At 39.0% G+C, this 26010-nt stretch overlaps 1 protein-coding gene across 1 annotated transcript in view; it reads right to left on the bottom strand.

The window, feature by feature from the left end:
- Window positions 1–25922, bottom strand: part of rimbp2a (RIMS binding protein 2a) — a 73817-nt gene extending 47895 nt beyond the window's left edge. The window contains exons 1-4 of the mRNA XM_053649435.1: window positions 24991–25922; window positions 24038–24737; window positions 23166–23297; window positions 10633–10761 (exon numbers count right to left, since the gene is read on the bottom strand). Coding sequence (XP_053505410.1) covers window positions 10633–10761; window positions 23166–23291 — 255 coding nt within the window. The 5' untranslated portion in view covers window positions 23292–23297; window positions 24038–24737; window positions 24991–25922. The remainder of the gene's footprint in view (window positions 1–10632; window positions 10762–23165; window positions 23298–24037; window positions 24738–24990) is intronic.
- Window positions 25923–26010: the final 88 nt, after the last annotated feature.

A 26010-nucleotide genomic window follows, 5' to 3' on the forward strand; every position in this document is an offset into this window, starting at 1 on the left:
GAAAAAAAATTACATTAATACGCATTTTATTTTTGAATAAAACTATACAGCATTAATCTGATTAAGCTAAAAACCAAATCACGATATGTGTTATTTATTCTTTCATGAAGGCTGCTGATATTAAAGGATTTGACTGCACACGTTTTCTGATACTGTATGACACACTGTTATCGTTAAACTTGGTCAAAAGGCCAAAGTCACAGAGAGAGAAAAAAGTCTTTAAGCTGGATAACTTTCTTCCTCAGTTTAGGAAGTTTAGGGGCAGTCAGACACAGGAAGGGGGTGTGGGACAGTCAGACACAGGAAGGGGGTGTGGCTTAAGGTCCAACGTGATTTTAATGATAATATGTAAGGAATAAAACAGTCAGTGTGGTTCTGTTACAGTAAAATCCCGAGGGTGGTGTGAGGGTGGTCTAAAGAGGAGTTACTGTTACCAACCCATAACTGCAAGTTTATTTCTATTATACCACAGCAAAGAACAGCATTTGGTATATTTTATCCATTTATAGTTACAGATAATGTGGTGGAATGACCGTCAAACAAGTTCCTGTCATCACTTACATTAGAACAACTATAAAACGGCATTCCCTCACCAGCCTCTATTTTTATCTCTAAAAAAGCAGTTACAGAGCAACTGCAATGTGTAACCTCCTCTGTCCTGAAGATTTTCCTGTGTTGGAAAACTTACAGTTATACCTTTACGTCTGACTGTTAGACAGCTCTGACCTATAAACATTTCCTTACAGAAAACTAAACCATAGCAACAGTTGTGCATGTTTTTCTTCAGTCCAATTATGTTGAATGTCCGCTGTGAATCTGTTACTATAGAAATGATAACACATTAGAATAAGCGCTTTTATATTAAACCTGTGATTTGAAGCGGCACTATTGTGAGAGCTGCTGTTAATGAAAATGAATCAACACCTTCAGACCAATCAGAATTCAGAATTCAGAAGGCTCTGTGAGGGGAGTGTGTGATGCGAAACCGAAGACTATAAGAAAGAAGGAAACTTCAGACTCCAAGCATGCCCTGTCTCATCAAGAAACACTGCATGCCTTTCATTTTGGCTGAACTGATGATACACCTGAGGCTCATGTAGTTTGCAGCCAAATATAAAGAAAAGAAGATAATGATCCCTTTATAAAAATGTAGAGCTGGCAGAGTACTGAAGGAGTATGCTGAGACAAAATACGAGACAGGAGTGGAGGTTTCCTCTGTATCCATGGCAACCAAACAGATGCTGTGAAACGTTTCGGGTTACAAGGGTCCGAGAATTGATCCCCTGAGCCGATCGATCAGACGTGAGACACTATACAAAACACGAGGCACGCGAGCCACAGTGAAGTGTGTGTTCATGGGTTTTAGATCATGCACACTAAAGTAGGAATGATGTCTACTTATATAAATGTCTATATATTAATTATATATAAGGGCAGGGCAACTTGAGCATTTTTTTCTCATCCTGAGCTGCTCACATGCTGCAGAAACAGATGCTGAAATGGACAATAAGGATTTTTTTTTTTTTCTAAATAGACAAAATAAAAGCAAGGTGGAAAAATGAGAGAGGAAAAACGTCTACCTGTGTTAGTTTATTCTCCACAGCATCTTGCCTGATGGATGAGGATATTCCTTTCCTCTCTCCTCGTTTGTACTGCTGCTTCCTCTGGGTGTGTTAATGTCAGAGTGTACTGGGCTTGCGTATCTCTCTCTCTCTCTCCCTGCCGCCCCCCTCCTCTATCTCTCTCTCTCTCTCTCGCTCTCTCTCTCTCTGCAGCGCTCCCCCCACCGTGCATCATGGCTGCCCCTGCATCCTCCGCCCACCTCCCCGAGTGTGTGTGTGTTTGTGTCTGAGAGAGAGAGAGAGAGAGAGAGAGAGAGAGGTGATAAAAAAAAATGAGCTTTCTCGGGGGGTGGGGGGGAGAGTGGGGGGGTGAAGTCATGGCCCTTCTCCTCCTGTGTCAAAAGCCACCACAGCTAACTAGGGTGCCTAATTAGTCCGATTAATGCCGCTCACACACTCACTTGCTGTGCACGGAGCTAAAAAAAGGACAGGAGAGAAGAGAAGAGGAAAAGCTCTCTCTTTCTCTCTGGAAGCATCTGTTAGAGAACCTGAGCGAGAGGGAAATCCCATAAAGTCTGCAGTCTGCTCTGCATGACGAGGTGTAAAACGATGCCATACGCGACTCTCGTCCAGCTGCAGCGCTGCCACAGGAGGTGTCACAGACAGGAAATGTGGTAGAAATGTGATTCTACTTTGGGACGGCGTGCAAATTATTCATCCGTCAAGACAGAATATGAAAGGAACACGTGCACGACTAAAGCACAGGTGAAAACTACTCGACCTGTGAGCCAAGGATATTGGATGCATGATAGACATCTAACCAGCGGATATACTAAGAATGAAAATAGGAAATTATTTCCTACCACCAGATTGTATTTTAAAATCCTTTTGGCACTCTGCTAAAGGGAACGTTATCAGAATGTTCAGTAACGTATCTGACAGTTCCAAGAAGATTGGGCTGCATTACAAATATACTGAAGGGTTCTTGCGATGTTCAGAAGCTGTGATCTAACGCTGGTTTGCTTGACCATGTTTTAAAACATGACTCAGATCAAATTTCGACTTACAATCCTCAATTAGCAGAACATTTTCTGAATGTTACATTTCGAGTAACCGTTGGTTCTAAGAGTCTAAGAACCTGTCCGATTTTCTGGGTGTTTTCCTACAACACTGAGGCAATATGGAATTCAATTTGTGCCGATAATATTGAACGTAACTTTTCGAGACAATATACAGTGAGAAATAAGAAAAACACTCTGAAACTGAAAACAGTGAACTCTGTGGCAGAAATTTAACATGGTCTTCAAATAAACAGCATTCTTTTTTAACAGTTTTCTAAGCTTCCTTTTCGCTAATCATGGTTTATGAATGTGCTGCCACATGAGATTTCATTTACGCTTTCAAACTTTTCGTTTACACTCTGCAACTTGGCGTTTGCCAAATCTCTCATGTGGGCGGGTTTAACAGTGATGTGCTCTCACTGGCTAGAGAAATTTGGATGGACAGCTCCCTGACCTGAAAGTGGAGACTTCAGTGTCGATTTTTAGGAAGCATTCTGGATGCGGTTCTCTGTATACAATCCTGTGAAAAAAATTTATCGTTGGCTTTTTTTGACATATTTGGACAAGCAAACATTTGATCAATTTTTTAAACAGTGCTTATTAATGAAGTTGATATACTTGAACAAAACCACAAGGAAAATTTGCTTTTACTATCATTTATTCAGCAGAAATATCAAAAGGTGTGATGTTCTTCTGTGGAAAAAGCAAGTACACCCTTGGCCTCAGAAGCTAGCCCCTTTAACTTTCATGAAAAGTTACGTTCAGTACTTTTGGCACAAATTCAATGAGACAACATTTAGTTGATAGCAACAACAACATTGCCATAATGTTAGTTCGTATCTAACTGGTCCTCATTTAACAAATATTTAATAACATTGGGCCTCATTTATCGATCTTTTAGTAAAGTTGTGTGTAAATGTTTACGTAAACCAAACCAAACTACGAATTTCCACCGGATTTCCAAAAGTTTCAGAAACATTGATTTTCTTTGTATTTGCGTGTGTATTTTCATGAGTACCAATCACCCGTAAATTACCATTATTCATTTGCATGTAGTGATGCCTACAAAACTCTAAAAAAATAAAAAAAAGTTAGGGTTAGGGTTAGTACACAGCTGTGAGCACGAAATGATTGATCAGGGTAAAGCCTGAAAAAACAGAAACGGAAGCTTTTTGACTCAAAATGAACAATCAGGGTAAAGCTTGAAAACAGACATGGAAATTATTTTGGTTCACTACTATGCCAATAAAATATTTAATAATATAAAATATTAATAATACCAAGCAAGTGCTAAATCTTCTCTCAGCTGAGGCTTTTTTTTTTTTTTTTATAGCTATGCACAGAGAGAGTAACTCATCCTCCATTTATATGGTGCCATTTCTTGTCATAATTGAATGATTAGTTTTATTTGTCTTAATTTATGCAATGAGTTTGTGTTGGCTCACGTTCGTTAACTAGTGGCAATAATATAAAAGGACAAAATGTCAAAACGACAAAAAAATGAGGGTGTGTTTTTGATAAAGACTGCAACGCCCTTCTATAAGTCGTTGTGATTAGGGATGTCTGCTAAATGCTGTAAACATAATAAGAAAAGCAATTTAATCCTGACAGTATATCCCATATATAAAAGTGCAGTAATCCATGCAAATGATATGATCTGCAGTCGACCAAGACAAAGTTTACATTGCTTAGTCTTCTTATGCGTAAATTTGTTTTAGTCTTCTTAGGCGTAAATTTGCACACACTCAGGAAGTCAGGAAATTTCCAAATTTATTGGATTTTCATGAATACCTGATTGATTGTGTAAACGTTCATACGAAAGGTTTAAACATAAATCCCATTGTTAATGAGGCCCATTGTGTGTAACGAATTTCTTTCACCAAACCAAACTACAAATTCCAGCCAGATTTATAAGTTTTCATGGCTCAGCGGATTTGCATTTAGAGACACCATCAAAAATCCATAACAGGCCAAACTCGCAGACAGCTGAAAACGACAAAATGACAATTAAATAGTGAGTACCTCAATCTTCCAGTAATGCAGCTCAGCCATTGCAGCGTGTGGGCTACCATAGACACACAATAACTTTCTAATTACTTTCTAACTGCAAATAAGACTAGATCCTCCATTAGGACAAAAGCAATGGCACCCTATAAATGAAAAAACAAAAAACATATCCTGCCCTTTTAGTGTCTGTAAACAGTAACAAATACCAGGATATGTAGATTAGCTATTTGCCTAGCATACTTTCACATGGAGTTGGTTTAAAGTAACATTGAGCACACAATTTACTTTAAAAGTACATTTTGGATGTTAGCAAACACAGTCCACTGGACAAAAAACACTGTGGATCCATCATGAGCCTAACAGACAGGCTGGCCCTGATCATTGTTTCTGGTGCTACATGATAGCGAACATATGAGGGTTAGTAAACAATCCCTACTTATTTCTGCTGTCAGGATTACATGTCCACAATCCTTCTCACACTGTCAAGTACTTGGTGGAATAAATTCAGCTAATTCATTTTCATTTGGCAAGAAGCAGGCAGAAATCAATTGGGGAAATGGCTTCACAGAGTAACTGAGGTCACCACAGAATTCCCAGCGGCCATTCAGGCTCTTAAATATATGTGCTGTCATGGGATGTGGACAAATTACCCTTGAGACACTGGCTTGAAATACACCCTCGAATGCAGTGTAAAAAAATAGCAAAGTTGTTGATTATATCACTACATCATGGCTTGTGGTATTTAAAAATATATATATTTATTGGTCTGGTTATTCATTTGTATCTTTTTTTTGTCGTTTCAATGCCACAAATGATCCCCACTCTCACAGAGAACTGTTAAATCGCCTCTGATTGGTTAGAATCTCCAGAGTGCTCATTTGTCTATTGCAAGTTTTGGCTATGTCAGAATTGCAAAGGCTAACAAAGGCTGCAATAACAATTAACAAACCTTTATACCACAGCGTAGTTAAATTCTGAATTCTGGATTATTTTTGTATAACAGCACAATCTGAAGTGTGTTATTCTGCTTATATCACAATGATTTGCCTATTTTTCCAATGTTTAATTTATTAATGTATGGCATGTCATACTTTTTAACGCTTTATAGTTAGATTTAATGTTGTAGAACGTTCGGGAGACAAGTTAATTCCCGTTATCATTTATGGTCATTCCCTCACCAGCATCCCAGCATCTCCTTCTCTCTCTCTCTCTCTCTCTCTCTCTATCTCCCTCTCTCTCTCTCTCTCTCTCTCTCTCTCCCTCTCTCTCTCCCCATCTCTTTCTCTCTCTCTCTCTCTCTCTCTCTCTCTCTCTCTCTCCCTCTCTCTCTCCCCATCTCTCTCTCTCTCTCTCTCTCTCTCTCTCTCTTCAACCACGCTGTGGTATAATTTTCTATGGCAGCAGCTCTGACAGTATAGAAGCTGCAAATCACAGATTTATATTAATGCGGTCATTTAAATATGTTATCGTTTCTGTAGTACGAGCTCATTCGCAGACACTTGTATAGTACTATCTATATAAAATCTATAACGAAAAAACGTGTGTGACTGTTGATTTGGTAAAGTTTTCTGTAAAGAGTTGTTAATTTATGGAAGGAGTCTCCAGTGTCAACACTCTCAGAGGTAAAGCTGTAACCTCAGTTTTTCCAACATGGGAAAGTCTTCAGAGCAGAGAGGTTTATGCATTGTGGTTTCTCAGTAACATGAGAACTTGCTTTTTTTTATCTTATTCAAGAGAGAAAAAGAGAGGCTGGTGAGGAAATGACTGTTTACAGCTGCTATAATGTAAGTGATAACAGGAACTCATTTGCTTTGCAGACATTGCACTGCATGGAATGTAACTGTATATGGATAATAGGTATGATATGTCATGCATTCTTTAATATTAATTAATTGTTTAAAATTTTCATTGTTGGCAAATTTCTGTTGTATAAAAGGAATAAAACCTGGGGACCTGCAACACATGACCCATGTTGATTAAAAAGGTTATTAGAGGTGGTTAAAGGTTGTATTGTTAACTTTAATGTTAAATATGACTGCTGATGGGAGTCAGTATAATATAACCTTCCGTGAACAAACACAGTTTCTGAGTTCACTCATGAAGAAATGGATCGATCAGAGATGCAGGGGGTCAGAGCCAAGATGGCCGAAGAGCTGGAACAGAGCTGCATTAAACGTCTCCTCCAGTCGATGCGATGGAGAGGATAATAAGGTTATAGGAGCAATCTGGGTCTGCTGGAAGAACACAGAGTCTAATTCTGAGTCTAATTCTATCAGGAAGGAGCAGCCCAGAGCTCGAATCATGCTTTCAGCCCCTCATCCTTCACGTCCAGGTCCACATTCACGCCCTGCGCACTGCAGAATCCTGAAGCCCTCAACTCAAGCGTTTGTTTGGATTTGCTAATTAACTAGACTGCTCCTCTCTCGCCACCATTATTAGTCTCTATTAATTATCAGGTACTGTCATTATATTCATGACTGTTATTATCCTCCAACCAATTACACCAACAAGGCTTCAACCGCGCCCCACTGTTTGTTCGGTGGTGGTATCACCGTGACGGCAGAAAGGGTGGGAAGAGGCACAAGGTCATCCGTCAGCAATGAGTGACTCTCTCCACACTGTCATGGCAGGTTGCCTGGCAACCAGCCGAAATGATGTAGAGATCACACGTGATTCAAAAGTGATTCGTTACTGCATCTTATGAACAACAGCGTTTGATTAAGTCTGGATGTAAGCCAAGTTTTGCATGCTCATCATTTTCCACACTCATATTTCAAACAAAGGATTTGTACACTGTACCCACCTACCACCCACACACACTTCCCCAACCATCATCATATGTTTCCACTGTCAAATGCAATCAAATGCTGCATGCTCAAAAGTTTTTAAAAAATTTAAAATGTTTGGCCAATGTCTCCTTAGATGAGGTGTGGTGTGGAATTTTATGTCTCTGATCTACACTTCAGGATCCAGATATACAAATTGAGTATGGACATAAGTGGAAAAACCATTTCTAATAGGGAAACACTTGTACGGTTCTACATAGAGCTGTTACAGGTTCCCAAAGTGGGACAGTTGAAGAACCCTTAGATGTACCACAAAAAACTCACAGCTGTCATTTCAAACTCATGGATTTTTTTTGTGTGTGTTGGTCAGTGATATAAAATCCCAATTAAAATCAATTTTTATTCCAGATTCCAGAACTTCAATTATGTACACCTCATGTACAGGTACATTAGTGGAATCATTAGTACCTTCTTAACACCATCAGGGCAATAATTAAGAAATTCCAGTCAACTGGAAATGTTATGAATCAACCTGGAATTGTACATGTGGCTATATTGTCTCAATACACTGTGAAGAGGACGGTTCGAGTGGCCAAAAAATCTCCAAGGATCACAGCTGGAGACTTGCAGAAGTTAGTTGTATCTTGAGGTCAGAAAGTCTCCAAAACTACAATCCGAAGTCACCTATATCACCACAAGTTGTTTGGAAGGGTTTCAAGAAAAAAACCTCTACTCTCATCCAAAAACAAACTCAAGCGTCTTCAGTTTGCCAGACACTACTGGAACTTCAAATGGGATCGGGTTCTATGGTCAGATGAAACCAAAATAGAGCTTTTTGGCAATAAACACCAGAGGTGGTTTTGGTACACACAGAGAGGTAGCCATATGGAAAAGTATGTTAAATATGGTGGTGGCTTATTGTTGTGAAACATATTGATGGAATCAGATACAAACATACAGACGTATGTGTGTGTTTGTGTGTGTGTGTGTGTGTGTGTGTGTGTGTGTGTGTGTGTGTGTGTGTGTCAGCATACAATTAAGATAACAAGAAATTAATGAATGTCTGAATTTCACATAAAATGTGAAATGTACTTCTAAACGTAGTAAATATCATAAACCCTGCTGATAGGGTTTTTTTCTTATTATTTTAGGAATTAAAATTAAAAAAGTTACAAGAACAGAGCTGTGTTCAGAAATGAGTTGTTTTCATTCATAGAAGGATTAAAAGCAGTAATAAAGCATGAAGCTTGTTGTTATGACATGCTGCTAAATCTAACTCTACTCTGTCCTCTCTCTCTCTCTCAGCCTATATAACTGTGGGGGAGACGCATAAAATAATTGAAATGTCAACTCGAACTGGAGGACAATATAGTGTGATACAATAACAAAACAGGTTCATTTGTATTTTCATACACTTGTAATATAATAAAAGTTCAACATATACTTCAATATCCCTTTTTTTTCTATATCCCTTTTTTTTCTTTGAAACCATTTTTTGATAGGAAACTAGTTGAGGTGCTGATGACATGAGACAAAAATATTAAATGGCAATGTGCAAGATGTAATAGTGGTATTTTTTGTTACATTTATGTTGCCATTGGTTTGTGAAGGTTAAAATATTAATTTAACAGCTCAGTGTTGAGTTTACTATTTCAATTCCAAATCTTTTTTCAGTTTAATTGCTTTCTGAACTCGGCCGGACTCGACTCGGACTTGGCCATTAAGGACTCAGACTTAAGTCCAACTCGGCCCCATTTGGACTTGGACTCAATTGGTTAAGGACTTGGTCTCGACTCAAACTCGACAAAGGTGGACTCGGACACAACATTAATATAGACACACGTCCAATTTCAGGTTGATTCATAACATTTCCAGTTGACTGGAACTTCTTAATTATTGCCCAACCATAATCCTATGTTTCCACTGTCAAATGCAATCAAATGGTGCATGTTCAAAAGTGGAAATGGGCATTTTCAATGCTTGTGCTACTTTCTTATAACCACTTCCCATTTTGTGAAGCTCAACAACCTTTTGCCGCACCTCACAGCTATATTCCTTGGTCTTGCCCACTGTTATGAATGACTAAGGGAATTTGGCCTATGTGTTACCTCATATTTATACCCCTGTGAAACAGGAAGTCATGGTTGAACAATTTCCTGTTTCTAGTCCTGTACCCAGGTGTACTAAAAAAATGTAAAATATCAATGTATATGTAATGCAATGAGTATACTTCAAATATATTTTTCTCATATGAATTCACAGGGGTGATAATAGGTGGTGCACACCTATATTCAACAAAGATTTCTTTTTTTTTAATAAGCCTGTATTATGTTTGCAATTGTTTGAATTCCAGGAGAGCAGAGTATTTTTGTGAATTGTTTTAGCAATAGATCAAAAGGTTAAACAATAAAGACAATTTTTCACAGCCTTCTTTGCTCGTATTTACCAAGGGTGACAATATTAATGGAGGGCATGTTTATATATATATTTCTTTTCTCTTTATGAAGGCATATGTCTCCTTGTTAGATGCACGTAAAGGTCATTAAATAGGATAAATAAATAAATGCAACTTTGGTCCTTTCCTACACCTGAACTCACGACATGGACGCAGGAAGATTCAGAGACATTGCCACATAACAATGTCACATCACTTTTCCTGCAGCTATTAAAGCTTGTGACCGCATGCACCGCTGCGGTCAGTCGGTTTCCCATCGCCCGTCTGCCCTGCCCTGATAGTGGGACGGTTGCCAGGGCAACGGTGGCTCCCAACATCACACCACTTGTCACTTGGGACCCTGGAAAAGCCTTTAGCCTCCTTTTTCGCTGTCATTTTGGTTTACATTCCCCTTTAACACATACAGAGGTGTAGCTACAGGACAAACGATGCAGGAACGAGCATGGACCCCTAAAATTGAGAGGGTCCCCAAAAACCTGATGCTAGAAAATATCAGATGTCATAATTCAGGAAACCTCAAAAGGTCAGTATACTGTGAATTTCAGGAACCCGGCTTTTCAAGGGCCCCATCTCGTTAATCTGTCAGTTGTGTGAGTTTGATTAAACGAATGCATGATGTTAAAATGAAGGACTTAACAATCAGGAAGGTTGACGAGGAGGAAAAAGATCAAAACATGGAGTGTGGTGGGGAGATTTCTTTATATTTGCAAAAAAAAAAAAAGCACCAAAAGGAATTGCAATGTAAAGTTCTTCAAACTCACTAGCGATTTGTAGAGCTGCTTCTGCTGCCTCAGTGTGGCCACCTCAAGCTTCAGGGTTCGGTTCGTCTCCTCCAGAAGGCGGAATCGGTTCACGTTGGACAGGTGGAGAGGCAGGACCTCGTGTTTCAGCTTCAGGAAAAAGATCGAACAAAGTTTATTGGAATTATTCAATGCACTGAATAGTTACAGGGGCTGTCAAGCAGAAGTCCATCAATAAGAGCTAAATGAGCATGCCCCTGTAAGAAGGAGCCACAGATCCACTCCTGAGCCTGAGGCTCAGATGGGAGCTGTTCATAAAACCAAACAGCAGCAATCAGACAAATCAATGTTCACAGGAAAAGTCGTTGGGATGTCTGAGCATTTTCACTGCTGCTTACCGACTCTGTGTGTCTGAGACACTGTGCTGCTGCCAGAAATAAAAGTGTGGGCGTGCTGTAGCTCTGCTTTGGGAAAGCTGCACTCACAAAACTACTCAATTTTCCACCCATGTCCATTACTGATCATTTATTCATGACTATTATTTGGCTTTGTAAAAACGCTGCCAGGAGGACTTCAGTAACAGAGCGCTCATGCTTTCAGCTTCAGAAGGAACACAGGGAACGGAAAAAAAACAAGACAACAGAATTTTAAAATAGAGCTTTCAATAAAATATACAGACTCGAAGCAGCATTACAAACATCATCAGTGTCTGAAATGAGGGTGAAAGTGGAAGGGGAAACTCTCTCACATGGAGCAAAGAAAAGAACCTTAAGAGAAACCAAGTAAATGAGACCTTTTAGCTGTACTCGTGTTTGAATCGAAGACTGCTTAGGCTGAATGTGATGATGTCACATGATGCGTCTTGGTCCAAATCTGCGTTAATTTTGAAAAATTGCAAGCTCCTCTGAACATAACATGAGTTTTCTTGATTTTGCATTCGTTTCTGGGATCGCAAAATCATGGAGGGACTGATTGTAAGAAAAAAATGCTTGTTTTCTAAAAATTCAAAAAATTTTCTATAAATTCTAGTTTAAATGGAGTAAAGGCTACTGGGTTAATGGCTAGTAATGAGGATAGTAGTCTACAAGTTATCACTAAAACCAGTCAGAATAAAATAATCGTGTATTAGTTTAAATTTAACGGGATGCTTTAAAAAAAAAAACAAAAAAAAAACAAGGGTTGTTCATAATAAATAATCAATCAAAGTGGATGGTAACATGAGCTTGAAAACGTGGCCTACTAAGTTTCTAATAAGTAACTAACTGACAATATGAGTTGTACATTCACTAATAAGTAAATATATAACAAGTATATAATATTTATGGAAGAAATCTCGGGTGTGTTTGAAGTGTCCTGAAGTGTTTGCTGTCTCTTATACCACAGCAATTTGACAACTATTGCAATTTTTTAATAAATTAAAAAGCAGTACATTATACTTTGTATCCAGTTACATTAAACGCTGTGGAACATCCATGAAAACAAATTGCTTCCTGTTATCAGCTATAAGCAATTGGCTTCTTAAAAGCCCCTTGATTTTCTCTCTCATGAAGATAATACGGTAAGGATAATAAGATAAACCGCAGCTTGTGATGTTACGGAGAAAGGATTTATAAAAGAAAGTGTAAACTCCTCTGTCATGAAGACTTTACTGTGTCAGAAAACTTAAATTTATAGCTTTACCTCGGTTACAAAGTACTGACACTGGAGACTCCTTCCATAAATGTTAAGTAAAACAGAAAACTTCAACACAACAATTAAACGTTTTTCTATGTTAAATAAAAACAGATTTTTTTAAATCAGTATATATAAATTGTCTACCATACAAGGCACTGTGAATGAGTTACTGTAGAAATGATCATGTAAAAGGTTTCATTTTCTTTTTTAAGCTTTATTGATAGCATAAAAAAATCAGCAGAGAATATTCTGGAATGGTGCCATACTTTCCTTTATGACTGAACTGATTTTTGTAAAGCATCCGAACTTTAACGCAGAGCTAGTGTCCTAAGGAGCTCAGCATGCTGGGGGTTTTTATGACTATAAGAAGTAGCTGGATCTCAGATCTCCAGCTTACTAGCTGATCCCTTCATCCTCATCCCTGCTGGAGATTGTCCTTCAGCTGAACTAGACACTCAGTTTGTATTGCTATTCTGCATTGCGCTGAAAATTCAGTCCACAGGGTGTCCTGTTGACTTCCTAAGCACCAAATGTTGCTTAAGGGATGGAATTTAAGCCGTTTCACCATGTCAGGAAAGTAATGCAATATATTGACACTAAACCATTTTCCAATCTCAGAACCCTTCAACTGAAGAGACAACAGATCAGACAGATTTCTTCAACTTCTTGGTGTATGTGTGTGTACCCTACATAAACCCAGCAAACTCCTACACCATGCTACAATCACTCACAAGATTGGCAGCCTCTTGGTTTTCCACTTGGCAATTGTACAGCTCTAAATCATCACACCAACCAGCACGGAGCCCCAGAATGAGCCAGTGAAGCTAGCTGCTCCAACACATAGATAATTAAACATTTAACAAATAACATTTCAATCCAGAAAGCAACTAAGAAGATTTTTAAAACTATTCATCACTCCTAAGGGTTAAATCCACCCCCTAAGTTTTAGATGAAAAACAATCAATGCACTGATTTCTTTGCTGCATTAAATTTGCGACATATGACGGGGTTATTTTTAACAGAAAGCCACAGGGTCGTCATCAGGAAGCATCTGATGCATCTCAATGATAGACAGCATTACATTCTCTTACTAATGGAAACGCTCTAGCAGTGTACAAAGACAAAATTGCTTTCTCCATCACTTCATCACAGGTAATGACATTCCTACATTGTACAGCCCCTGGTTGGAAAAACGTTCCTCTGCAGATTTCGTGTCACAAAACTGCCAACTTTTCATAAATTCCACATGAATAAATTCCTACAATTTTTTCCTCACCCAAGGGATGGTTGGAAAAGGGAACAATGCATGGGAGCACACATATCCAAAAACACATATACAAATCATGTTACTGCTAACAAACTGTTATATGCCCCTACATGCTTCCTGGGGGCGGGGCATATACATTCTAGAGAGTATTTCTTTGGAAATTTTTTAATCCACTGGCTTGCCTGTGATCCTGCTGGACATATTAGGACAGAAATATGTGAGATTAAGCTAACAAATTTATATGACATATAAAACGTAAATATTTTTATGTTTTTTATTTTTGGTGACGTTTTACAATGTGAATACGTAGTCATGTTGCGGAAAATTGAGTTATCAGTGTCCCAATGTGTAGTGAGCCACGGTCCTTAGCAGTGCCCGAACTCATATACATGATATACTGATTCATGATCTACTGAACTAGGGAGCTGGTTGAGACATACCCACACTTTCATGGAGGCGTCCATGTTTTTCTTCTACTGTGAAAGGGACAAATTACCAACCTGCAAATAGTCTTCTGTTCAATAGCCACTTTCTGGACAGTGCATGCACAATATCACTCATCCTGAGCCAGCAGTAGCCTGAGACCTTGGCTATATTGAGCAAACCATTATGTACAATGTTACATATTTCCATCCATCCATCCATCCATCCATCTTCTATACCGCTTATCCTCTCAGGGTCGCGGGGAAACCTGGAGCCTATCCCAGGGAGCATCGGGCACAAGGCGGGGTACACCCTCGACAGGGTGCCAATCCATCGCAGAGCAATGTTCCATATTTGATGTTCATTATTGACAGACTAATCGTGCCCATTTCATTCACCAATTCAATAAATCAAACTCATAATGGGCTGATTAATCAGTAATATATATAGCTGTTAGCTGCAGCACTCATTCTGTTTATGCCACAATTAACTAAATCATTATTTCACAACACACAAAAAAAATCCATCGAAACATTATTTAGAGATAGTATTACATTGTTTGTTTAAGAGTAACCCATTGTTTTTAAGCTAAAGCGTTTAATATAATGTCTGGGTTACTCATGTAACCCTGTTCCCTGAGAATGGAGCAAGACGTTGTGTGAGCTTCACGCTGTGGGAATGCTTCCACGTGTGATCGGAGTTTGAAGTCTGTGTAAAATGACTCTAATTTATGGCTTGCCACGTTCAGGTCATTGCATGACCATAAAACGCGCCTGTAAACCCCGCCATCAGCTTCTCTTTGTCTGAAGCGAAGACGGAATTATAAGCATATTCCAGTGTGACAAAGCTACGTAACGTCTCATTCCCTTCTCAGGAAACGGGGTTACATGCGTAAAACAAACGTTCCCGTTCAAAGGGAACTCAACGTTGTGTGAGCTTCACGCTGTGGGAATAAGTATACTCACTCCATCGTACTGAGGATATGATCTGTCCCAAAAAGGTCTGTGTCTGAGGGTCACTGCAAGACACTCGAGCCGCCCCCCCTGATTTTGCTGCCATTGATGGAGGGAGGTAGCTTGCAAGTGCCTCCTCAGCTTTCAGCATAGCAAAATAACCATACTGTTTATTCCCCACGATGGCCGAATAATCTGATGTCGCAGGGTTATAAACACGGTTTTCCCCAGAAGCGTGATACTTCATGGTGTATTTCCGGGAAAACTTGGAGTTTTCTGCAGTGTGCGCGCTCTCCTTCTGACTGGCTCCTGGTACTGCCGAGTCAGAGCCAGGGGAAAGAGCGAGAGATAGAGCAGCGCTCATTTCCTCCAGATCCATACGGGACCCACAGGATCCCAGCTGGCTGACTGCCTCGACAGCGGCTGGCCCAAAGCCCTGTGGTCCCGAAACCCATCGCCCTTCAGCTGTGAAGCAAGAGAACCGAGACGCTTCATGGCTTTTTTTCACAATTAGTGCAGTCAGCCCCCTCAAGGGCTGCTGCAGCATGCTCCACTCCCATAAAATGATGCACTGGCTCCCCCCTCTGGCTCCTCGGAGTCAGAGAGGGGGGATTGACTCTCCATACCAGAAGGAGAAGTCGCTTTGTGAGCTCCAAAACCCGGAACCAGAGGGTCGGATCCAGAGGAAAGAGCAAGAGATAGAGCAGCACTCATCTCCGGCTCCCCCTCCAGATCCATACAGGATCCCCAGGATCTGAGCCAGTTGGCTGGCCCAGAATCCAGAGTCCTGAGGTTCCAAAACCCATCTCGCTTTGGCTGAGAAGCGAAAGAGCTGAGAGCGGAGCCGCTTCATTGTGAAGCATTCACAATGAGTGCAGTCAGCTCCTCAAGGGCTTTTGCAGTATGCTCCACTCCCATACAGTTCACATAGAAAATGTGTCCATCTCTCTCTGTAATATATATATATGGTACATATATATATATATATATATATATATATATATATATATATAAGGTACATAGGCTATATGCTGTTTTGGTGTATAAATCATAGCAGATGCTAGAGAGAAAAAAAACCATGTCTTATATTCCTGAAAATACGTTTAATTACAGGCAAATATTTGTAAATGGACTGAGTTCAGACTCATCAGTCGCTCTGGTGGTGAGCCATCATGAGAACAGACTGCAGTAACTGTGAAACATGGCTACAGTCCACACACAAATACACACATGCGCCTACACACACACACACACACACACACACACACAGTGTAATATGCCAGTCTTTATAATAACACCTATACAACAGGTGTGAATTCAACTAGTTCTAAATATTACCTGCATGTACTCTCACGCTCTCTCTCTCTCTCTGTCTCTCGTTTACCAGTCCATAGGATTTCAACAGGATTTCACTGAGTTTTTCTGTAATTGTTGCGGCTGAAAACGCTTGATTCTGCTGTGGCTTTTTTCAAAATTTGCGATGCAACTTGTGGAGTTTTTTTGTGCGTTTTTGCAAAAAACTACTTGAATTGGCACAATTGAAATGCCAAAAATAGTTTTGCATGGTCTTTAACAGTGATGTTTGTTGTTAAATGAGACCTCTCAGCTATACTCATGTTCGACACACATGAATCAAAGAGGGTTTTGGCTGAATGCATGTTGTGATGACGTCACATGACGCGTCTTGGCCCAAATCTGTAGAAAATCTGCAGTAATTTTGAAAAATTGCAAGCTCCTCCAAATATTCCAGTTTGCTTGATTTTGCATTCATTTCTGCGATCGAAAAATCCTGGAGTGCCTGGTTTACAGGGCATGTTCGTACTTTCTACAGAAGATCTACTGTTTTATACAGAACATCCCAATCATCCCTCTTCAGAGCTGCTGTATTGTGCATGAAGCTTTTTATTCATTCATCTACAGTAACGCTTTATCCTGGTCAGGGTAGGCAATCTTTTTAAGCATGTTTTTAGGAGGTGGAGGAAACCGGAAAGTCTGGAGGAAACCCACACGGATACGTGGCAAACATGCAGAACTCCCAAGCTCAGGCTTGAACCAGGGACCGTGGAGCTGTGAGACTTCCCTCTGCAGCACCATGCAGCTTTAATGCATTATTAATATGGACATATTTTATACATATTTTATAAACAGCCCGGGTAATAATTAAAACCAGTCACAAATATTGTGCACACATGGAGCCTGTTCAAATTCAACTGATAGCTCGAGCAGAAGCGGTTATCATAGGTGTCTGTTTGGATGGAGGAGGTGGAAGGGTTGGTCCTGTCTCCTAATGATGGGAGCAGGAGAGAAATGTGTAATGTACACCCTGGCAAAAAAAAAACCAAGGGGAAAAAAAGGATAGAAAATTAGGTTTTGAAATCTAATCAGCTACTTGTTACCATAACTGTTGGGCATTTTTGAGCAACTCTGTTTTTACCATTTTAATTATGATTATCCTTTTTGTAGTATTTTTAGATCACGGGTAACGAGTCATTGGAGAAAAATTAACCCTCAAGTCTAATGATGACTGCACCCCCACTGCTAAATCCCTCACACACACACACACACACACACAAACACACACATACATACACACCCCAGTGTGAACGAGTGTGTGTGTGCCAGAGGCTAAGGAGGGGCAGGAGCATCATCGTTAACAGTTCAGCATCTCCATCTATCTCTCTCTCTCTCTCTCTCTCTCTCTCTCTCACACACACACACACACACACACACACTCACACACACACACACACACACACACACACACATATTAGCAGTGCAACAGCTAGGTAGCACCTCATGCACATTCGAGCACATGCTCACCGCCTCCACATTTTAACAGTGTGTATCTATGTGTGTGTTAGCTTATGTGTGTGTGTGTGTGTGTGTGTGTGTGTGTGTGTGTTGTACGGTACCTCCAAGGTTGTAGCGTCCCCTCTTCTTTTTCAACCCTCTCACACCATCATCATCAGCTGCAGGCGTTGCGGCACCGTGGCAATGACGACATGTCTACGATCTGTGTGTGTGTGTATGTGTGCGTGTGTGTGTGTGTGTGTGTGTGTGTGTGTGTGTGTGTGTTCAGACCACTGCTGTGAGAGCATCTACAGGCTCTCAGGGAGCCAAAGCATGGAATTACTCACGCTTTCTCTCACTCTCTCCAGCCACTCACACACACACACTAAGATATGCGCATGCTCGCACTCACAGATCTCCTGCCATCCTTATTCTCGCCTTCACACACACACACACACACACACACACACATACTGTATTAGAACTGATGTAGAAACAGTATATAGTGCTGGCATGAGCAGCATTTCTGGTAGTTAAACTATGTTACAAAAATCAAAGATAAAAAGATCAGCAAGTCTGAATACAAAAAATGGAAGAAAAAAATAGTTATTTAATGAAAAGTTCATACATTTCGTAAATGGTCTTCTGTTAAATCCTTCTTTTCTGTTTCTAGTTCTGTTTCACTCAGTATACAGGAAGCTTTCTACCCAATGTTGTCTAGGTTTACTAGCTAATTAAAATTAAGCATAAGCGCTAACTTTTTAGCCAACGTTAGCTCAGGTAGCTAGCTGGATAAAAATATAGTTAAGAGAGCCGATGTTAGGTTAAAGTTTGTTGGGCCTTCTTTATTCATAGGAAGGGCTTTTGTGAGTGGACTAAAATCTGGCATGTTCAAGGTTTTTCATTACATTTGGACATTTCACAAATAGACATAGGTTGTGTTTTCAAATACATCAGCAATTGGGTGGAGTGTTCCACCATCTTGGCAGTCTCACAACATCCCTCCAGTCTCTGACCATAAGATAAGATATGATAAGATTACACTTTATTCATCCTGGAGGGAGCTTTCTTGCCAAAAGTTGCTCTATTAACAATTTACAGAAGCAGTAGCAGACATGACTACAAAACAGCATGTGTAAAATAGAAAAATAAAACAATATAAAAAATAAGCAATGTTTAATTCATTGGGTTTAACAAACCTATTGCATTAACCGTTTAGGAATTAAAGCCTTTTTTTTTTACAGAGTCCCTTCATATTTTTAATACTTGGATGCAAGTCCTTCATAGTCAATGACTGCCTGAAGTCTGGAACCTATGGACATCACCAAATGCTGATTTTCCTCCCTTGAGATGCTTTGTTAAGCCTTTACTGCAGCTGCCTTCAGTTTTGTCTTCACTAAGTGAAAAGCAGCTCAGTTGCGTTGAGGTCAGTTGACTGGCTCGGCCATTTAAGCACATTGCATATTTTTGCCTTAAGAAGCTCTTGGGTTGCTTTCAGGGTTTGTTTTGGCTCATTGTCCAGCTGGACTGTGAAGCGCCATCCTATCAGTTCTGCAGCAGCTGACTGAATCTGAGCAGAAAGTATAGCTCTATACACTTCAGAATTCATCCTGCTACTTCTATCAGCATTCACATCATCAATAAACACCAGTGACCCAGTTCCACTGGCAACCATACATACCCTAGCCATAACACTTCCTCCACTATGTTTGATAATCAATGTGATATGCTTTGGATCATGAGCACTTCCTTTCCTTCTCCATACTTTTCTCTTTCCATCATTCTGTTATAAGTTAATCTTGGTTTTATCTGTCCAAAGAATCTTGTTCCAGAACTGGGCAGGCTTTTTTTAAATGATTTTTTAAAGATGTTTTATAGCAAAGTCTAATCTGCTATCTCTGTGATGGGTCTGTTTTGGGGTTTTTTCAGCCTAATGATGGCCTCCTTATCTTATCTTTGGATCGCATATTGAGAGGTCCCATGAACAGCTACCAAATGCAAATTCAATGTTTGGAATCAACTTCAGACCTTTTATATACTTAATTTGTCATGAAATAACTAGGAAACTGGGTACACCTGGCCAGGAAACTGCTTATCAGTCAATTGTCCAATTACTTTTGAGCCTGAGAAAATGAAGGGAGAATGTAAAAATAAGACCTTAAGCTCAGCAGCCTTTCGCTGTCTCGCCAGTCTCTCACCATTTCTACAGTGTCACACCGTCTCACCAGTCTCTCTCAGTCTCTCACCATCTCACCTGTCTATCACTGTCTCACCAGTCACACACCCTCCCACCTCTCACTAAATACTGATTCCAAAAGAAACAGCTCCATTGGATTGACTTGCAAATCAGCACAAAATCAAAAACATGATGGATTAAAAATATCTACATTGCAGGTTTATGATGAAACAATGTAGGGATTACCAATGCTAGTCAGTTGATTAAAAAAAAGCTTAGCTACACTACACTTTGAAAAGTGAATTTTACAACCTGGTTTCACTGATGCTTTCTGTCAAGGTAAATGGAAAGTGTTTTGAAATAAAATCTATCATTATATGTTCACTTTAGCTCAAATTAAAAACAATGTTAACTAATTATTTATTTGTTATGGAATCTACCTGAAGGTTTTTCAGGTGACCTGAAAATGGTCAAAAGCAGCACTGTCGGTTTTTCAACAAAGTGTTGAATCTAACACTTCACAGTACATTGTAATGACAGCCTTATGATAATTAGATAGTGATTAATATACGGTTTGTTTCCTTTTTTCTCCTGCAATTGGATAAGCTAGATAAACGATAACATTTTAGATTTTAAAGGGATTATATCTAAAATGTACTGTGTGGGGATTTTTTACTGTTTATTGTATCTTTACTATCCTCGGATACTGACCACTCGTATCCACCTGTGACAAATGAGGGCTACTTTACTAGCAGTGCGCTAGTCAGCTAGCTGTGTTAGCTAATGTTAGTGATGGCATATGTGACAGGGGGACAAAATGGCATATTTCAAAATCTAATTTGTATATTCATGTATATTCATAGATCCTGTCATTTTTAATAAGGGTAAAGGTGTAGACATGTTCCTTTTGCACATTAAAAGCGTATTAAACAATTTATTATTTTACTAAAATGTTAAATGAGTTCATTTGACATGTTCAAGTGGAATTTAAGCTTTCAACACACACTCTAATAGTCCGGACCAAAATGACAGAATTTCCATATTCAACGTTTGTCCTTTCTCTTCTTTCACCCTGTTCCTATTTTCTCCTTCCTCTCATTTACTCTGCCTTTATCTCCTGACCTTCAAGGTCATGTCACACGGCCTGCTTTTTGCCAAGTTAATGACAACTTAAAAGAGAGGACGGCCGACATTGACGTCAGCTCTGCTAGTGTTTAACTCACGTTACATCAGAGATCTGAGTGAGATTAAGAGGGATTACTGAGACACAGCAGCAGGTACTGGGCCATTAGTGTCTTTTTAATGGTGAAAAGAAACAGATTCTACAGGGATCGTCTCATCTATAGTCTTCTTCTTTCTGTTGCCTGGCAACCAGGATAGAGCCCCCACCCTCAAGCCCACCACCACCACCTCCAACACACACACACACACACACACACACACATACACGAAGTGCAAACACATCAGTTTAAACTGCCATGTTTATTCTCAGTGGAGACCTGACACAATATTCACAGAGGTGAGTCGTGATTGGACGGCACACTGCAACCACACCTGCTGTACCTCTTGGAGCACAAGGTCTTTCATTGGACAGCATTATTACTCTTTCTCATCACCATGCTTTGGTGGGTGGCGGTCTCTGTTATTGAGCACACTGGCACCACCTTGTGCTCCACTTCTGATGCATCAAGTGATAAAATCATGAGCTCATGTTCCGGTGTTTTCCCAATAAATGATCAGTTGATTGAGTGACCAGTTTTATTGTAAAGTTGAAAATGTCATCTTTCACAAAACTTCAATTTTTGTATAAGTTGAAAGGAATAATTCAGCCCAAAATGAAATGTACATAACGTCCTTTTAGCTTATAGCTTCTAGTTTAAAATGACTAAATCATAAAAATGTCAAATATCAGTAACATTTTAACATTCAATATTAGTAACATTTTCACATAATGAAAATGTTACTGAAATTTTTTCATACAACAAGACTGTATTAAAAAATAAATATATAAACCAAATCGGAACTATAATACAATCTGAATCACTTCTAATATACAGCTCCACCCTCAAATTTAGGTCACGCCCCCTACCTGAGTCTGATACTAGTGTGTTTCTCTCAGTGACTGTCCTTTTGTGCATGTTTACACTGTAGATAAAAGCATGTCATACATCATCATAAACCCCATCAGCAAGTCAGTGTGAGACGCTGAGCAACTCCACAAAGCCGAATGAGTATACAACACTGTGGGATGATTTACACACACATTTAGCGCTCCATGCTAAACTGCAAATCTGGAGGCTATTGGCTTCCATTACTTTAGAAACCAAATATGTTGAAGGGGAATTCTGTATGACATTTTACTGTGAATATAAAAAGTATACACACCCTTGTTTGTCATGTATCAGGAAACTCTGGACTCCAGTTCCCATCAGCCACTGCACTGCACTACATGTCACATGACCACCTGCACCTGATTCACGTTCTGTTAATGAGCTCTTTTGTATATATAGTCATTGTCTGCATTGTTTCTCTGTCTTTCGTTGTCTTAGATGTCTGTCTTCTATGTCACGGTGTTTTGTTTCATGCCACGGTGTTATGCCAAGTTGTCTTCATGTCTTTGTTTTGTTGTATGTTTGTTTAATAAACTGTTTTGTTATCTGCAATTGCTTCTGCCTCAACCTCGGTACGTGACACTGTTAAAATGGCAAGTTTTTGTGAAGTAAAAAAAAAAAGGAAACTACGATAAATTATGTCCGAACTTTTTCCACCCTTGATATGAAATTACAATGTGTAAGAATTAAGTAAATAACAATCAGAAACATTTATGGGGGGGGGGGACTTACAATATCCTAGTTAACATACATAGGTTAAATAGGATAAGCGTGCACACCCCTAGATTAATCATTTGTTGAAGCACCTATTGATTTTATTAAACCACACAGTATTTTGGGTAAAAGTTGGCACATCTTGGCACATCTTGACTTGCCAATATTTTCCCACTCTTTCTTCCAAAAGCATTCTAGATCTATCAAATTGTGAGGACATCTCTTGTGCACAGCCCTTCAGGTCACTTGCACTTCCCAAAATGTTTCAGATTGTTTTTCACTTAATATTTATACTTTGTAATTTTACATTGAGGGTGGAAAAAGTTCTGTTTCACTTTTCTCCATCACAAAAACTTGCAATTTTAACAGGGGTCTCTAGACTTTTTAATATGTTGTATATTTGAGAGGTTAAACAATAGGACAAAGTGTGGCTTGCACAGACTGACCTTCGCTCTGGCCCGGGTATGACTGGCATTCCGAGCTGCAATGATTGACAGCTGCCTTCGGATCCACAGCAGCTCTGTCTGAGACTGCCTCAGCAACTCTTCCACGTTCGGTTTCTGTCCCCGCATCTTCTACTGTTCACGTACAAACACACAAAACATTCATTAAATTTGCAAATAGGTATGTAAAGTGAAGGTAAAAGACATTTTAAACGCATGTAAAATGTCCTTCACAACAACTGTTTGCATGTTTTAGATAAATATCTTAAAGCATTAATAAAAACCTACAAAGTCTTCAGCATACTAAAGTTTCAAGTCCCCTATAACTACAATTTACCTTGAAATACAATAATTAAAACGGATTATTTTTTGCGTTAATGTGTGAATTCAGTTAACATCTGATGCTTCAAACATTCCTTTCCAAGTCTTGTCCATTTTAGGTTATGAAAAATGTACACTTTAGTTTTACTCCCCTTTTATCAGAACACATTGACCTCTATGAAATATTTGGAACACTCAGTGGGAAGTGCAAAAAGAAGAAGAAACGCATATTCTTGTTCTTTTTTTTATTTTTATTTTCAAAGATATCGTGATATTGATCAATGAGGTCACTTTGAAAGTGTAATCATGTTACCCAAATTATAGATTGACATTAAATTATTAACTAAGGAATATATTTTAGAATGTCCTTAAGGTCCTTGTGCCATTAGCATGGATGCTAGTTAACTACACTCTGTGTATTTGTTTATTATATGTTAAAACTTCAGCCATGTTACTTTCAAACCTGAACATCATTTAAGAGCCAAGAAATCATGTAAAAAAAAAAAAAAAAAAGAGATATTGTTGAAGTATCAAGGATTGTCCCAAATACTCACATTCACACCCGTGCACCTTTGATAATTCGCGTACCATTAGTCCACAGTGAGATGACACCACCAAAGTGTGGACTTAGAGGTGGACAGCAGGGTTTATGGCACCATTTAAAGTTACAGCTTTACCTCTGACTGTGACAAAGTGCTAACAATACAGACTCCTTCCATAAATGTTTTAAAAAGAGTCTCCTTACAGAAAAGTTCACCATATCAGTGATTATAGATTTTTCTTTGTTAAATAACGTCACATTTTTAAATTCATTTATGTGCAGCATCCTCCATACAGCTGCCTGTGAATCAGCAGTTACTATAAAAGCAATAGCAACCAATCAGAATCCAGAATTCAATAGCGCTATGCGGTAACAGGTCTCCACATGAAGGCGTCAATAACTGCTGTACTGGATTAGTTATCATAAATACTAGCAGTAAAGCTAGCAAATAGCACTGAGGTCATCACTAACCTATTCATTAATGCATTGATTGACTGGAGTGGGAATCCCCAATGGAAATGTGACATATTTGTTCAGTGCATGCTGGGTAATGTAGTGCAGGGGGCACTGAATGGTACAAAATTGTGAATTATGTCAATCATCAACAGTTACATCAATAATTCATCTGAATTAACATCTAACAGACTGTAAAAGTGTGCTAATAATCAGCTATATGATTGCTATTTTTATATGTGGACTCTTGATACTGACTTCTGGAAAAGAAAAAGAAAAAAAAGAAAAAAAATATCTAGAAACCCACAGGTAAAAATTCAATAATGCAGTGTTTCAGTTTAAAATCTGCTGCATTTCCATATTCTTAAGAATCACTATTATTTTTCCATTTAAATTCATCTGGAAAAAAAATAAAATAAAACATGGAAGAGAAATTCAGACACTGAATGACAAATTTTACATTGTAAACCCTTTCACTTTACTGTTGCCTACTGAAGTGAAATAAGTGAATACCTGAGTGATAAATGTGCTGCTCCTTTGCTTCGGCTTCTTTGCTCAGTGCGACTTTTTATTCCGACACCTTCTTTAACCTTAGTGAGGAGTACTGGGTGCTCATTGAGGTGCAGGTACAGGCCATTACTGAGATTCTTATTTTAAAGTGCAACCAGGTACAAAGAAGATGAAGGGAGATGATCATCAGGAGCTCACCTCACCCTGTTTGTTGTGTTTTTTTGTGAAGACTGTGCGTATGTGCATCATTCTCTTTCTGCGTTCTCTCTCTCTCTCTCTCTCTCTCTCTCTCTTGCTGTGTGACCATATGTCAGAATGGAATGAAAGACTCACACAGAGATAAGATGCAAATAAAGAGAGAATGCCAAAAAAATGCATAAAAGCATCAAAAAGAAGATGTTCCATGACTGGAATAAAGTTGGTTTGGCGTTGGACGTTCGATATTCGCGGATGTGCGGAAATTAAGGGACCGTCTCTAAAGTTACATACGACATTGTTAAACACGTTTCTAACTTCAATAGCATTTGAAGGAATGACTTACAGTCATATAACCAACTGTATAGTGTTCATATAGGTGTCAGCTATAATGCACACCTCTTAGATTTTTCATATTTGTCAAAATAAGCTATTAAATCATATGTAAATTAGACGTGTATTTCACTACAGAATGGACTCATACACAAAATATACCATTATTTAAAGCTCAATAGCATTTGAAGGGAATAACTTACAGTCACAAAACCAAGTGTAAAGTGTTCATCTAGGTGTCCGGTATGATGCACATCGTTTAGATTTTTCATATTTATTAAAATGAGCTATTAAATCCCATTAAAATTAGACATGAATTTCACTACAGAATGGGCCCATACACAAAATATACCATTATTTAAAGCTCAATAGCATTTGAAGGGAATGATATACAGTCATGATCCCAACTGTAAAGTGTTCATCTAGGTGTCAGGTATGATGCATAACTTTTAGATTTTTGAAATCATATGAAATCATATGTAAATTAGATATGAA

Source organism: Ictalurus furcatus, chromosome 18 (assembly GCF_023375685.1).
Source record: "Ictalurus furcatus strain D&B chromosome 18, Billie_1.0, whole genome shotgun sequence".
Taxonomy (NCBI): Eukaryota; Metazoa; Chordata; class Actinopteri; order Siluriformes; family Ictaluridae; genus Ictalurus; species Ictalurus furcatus.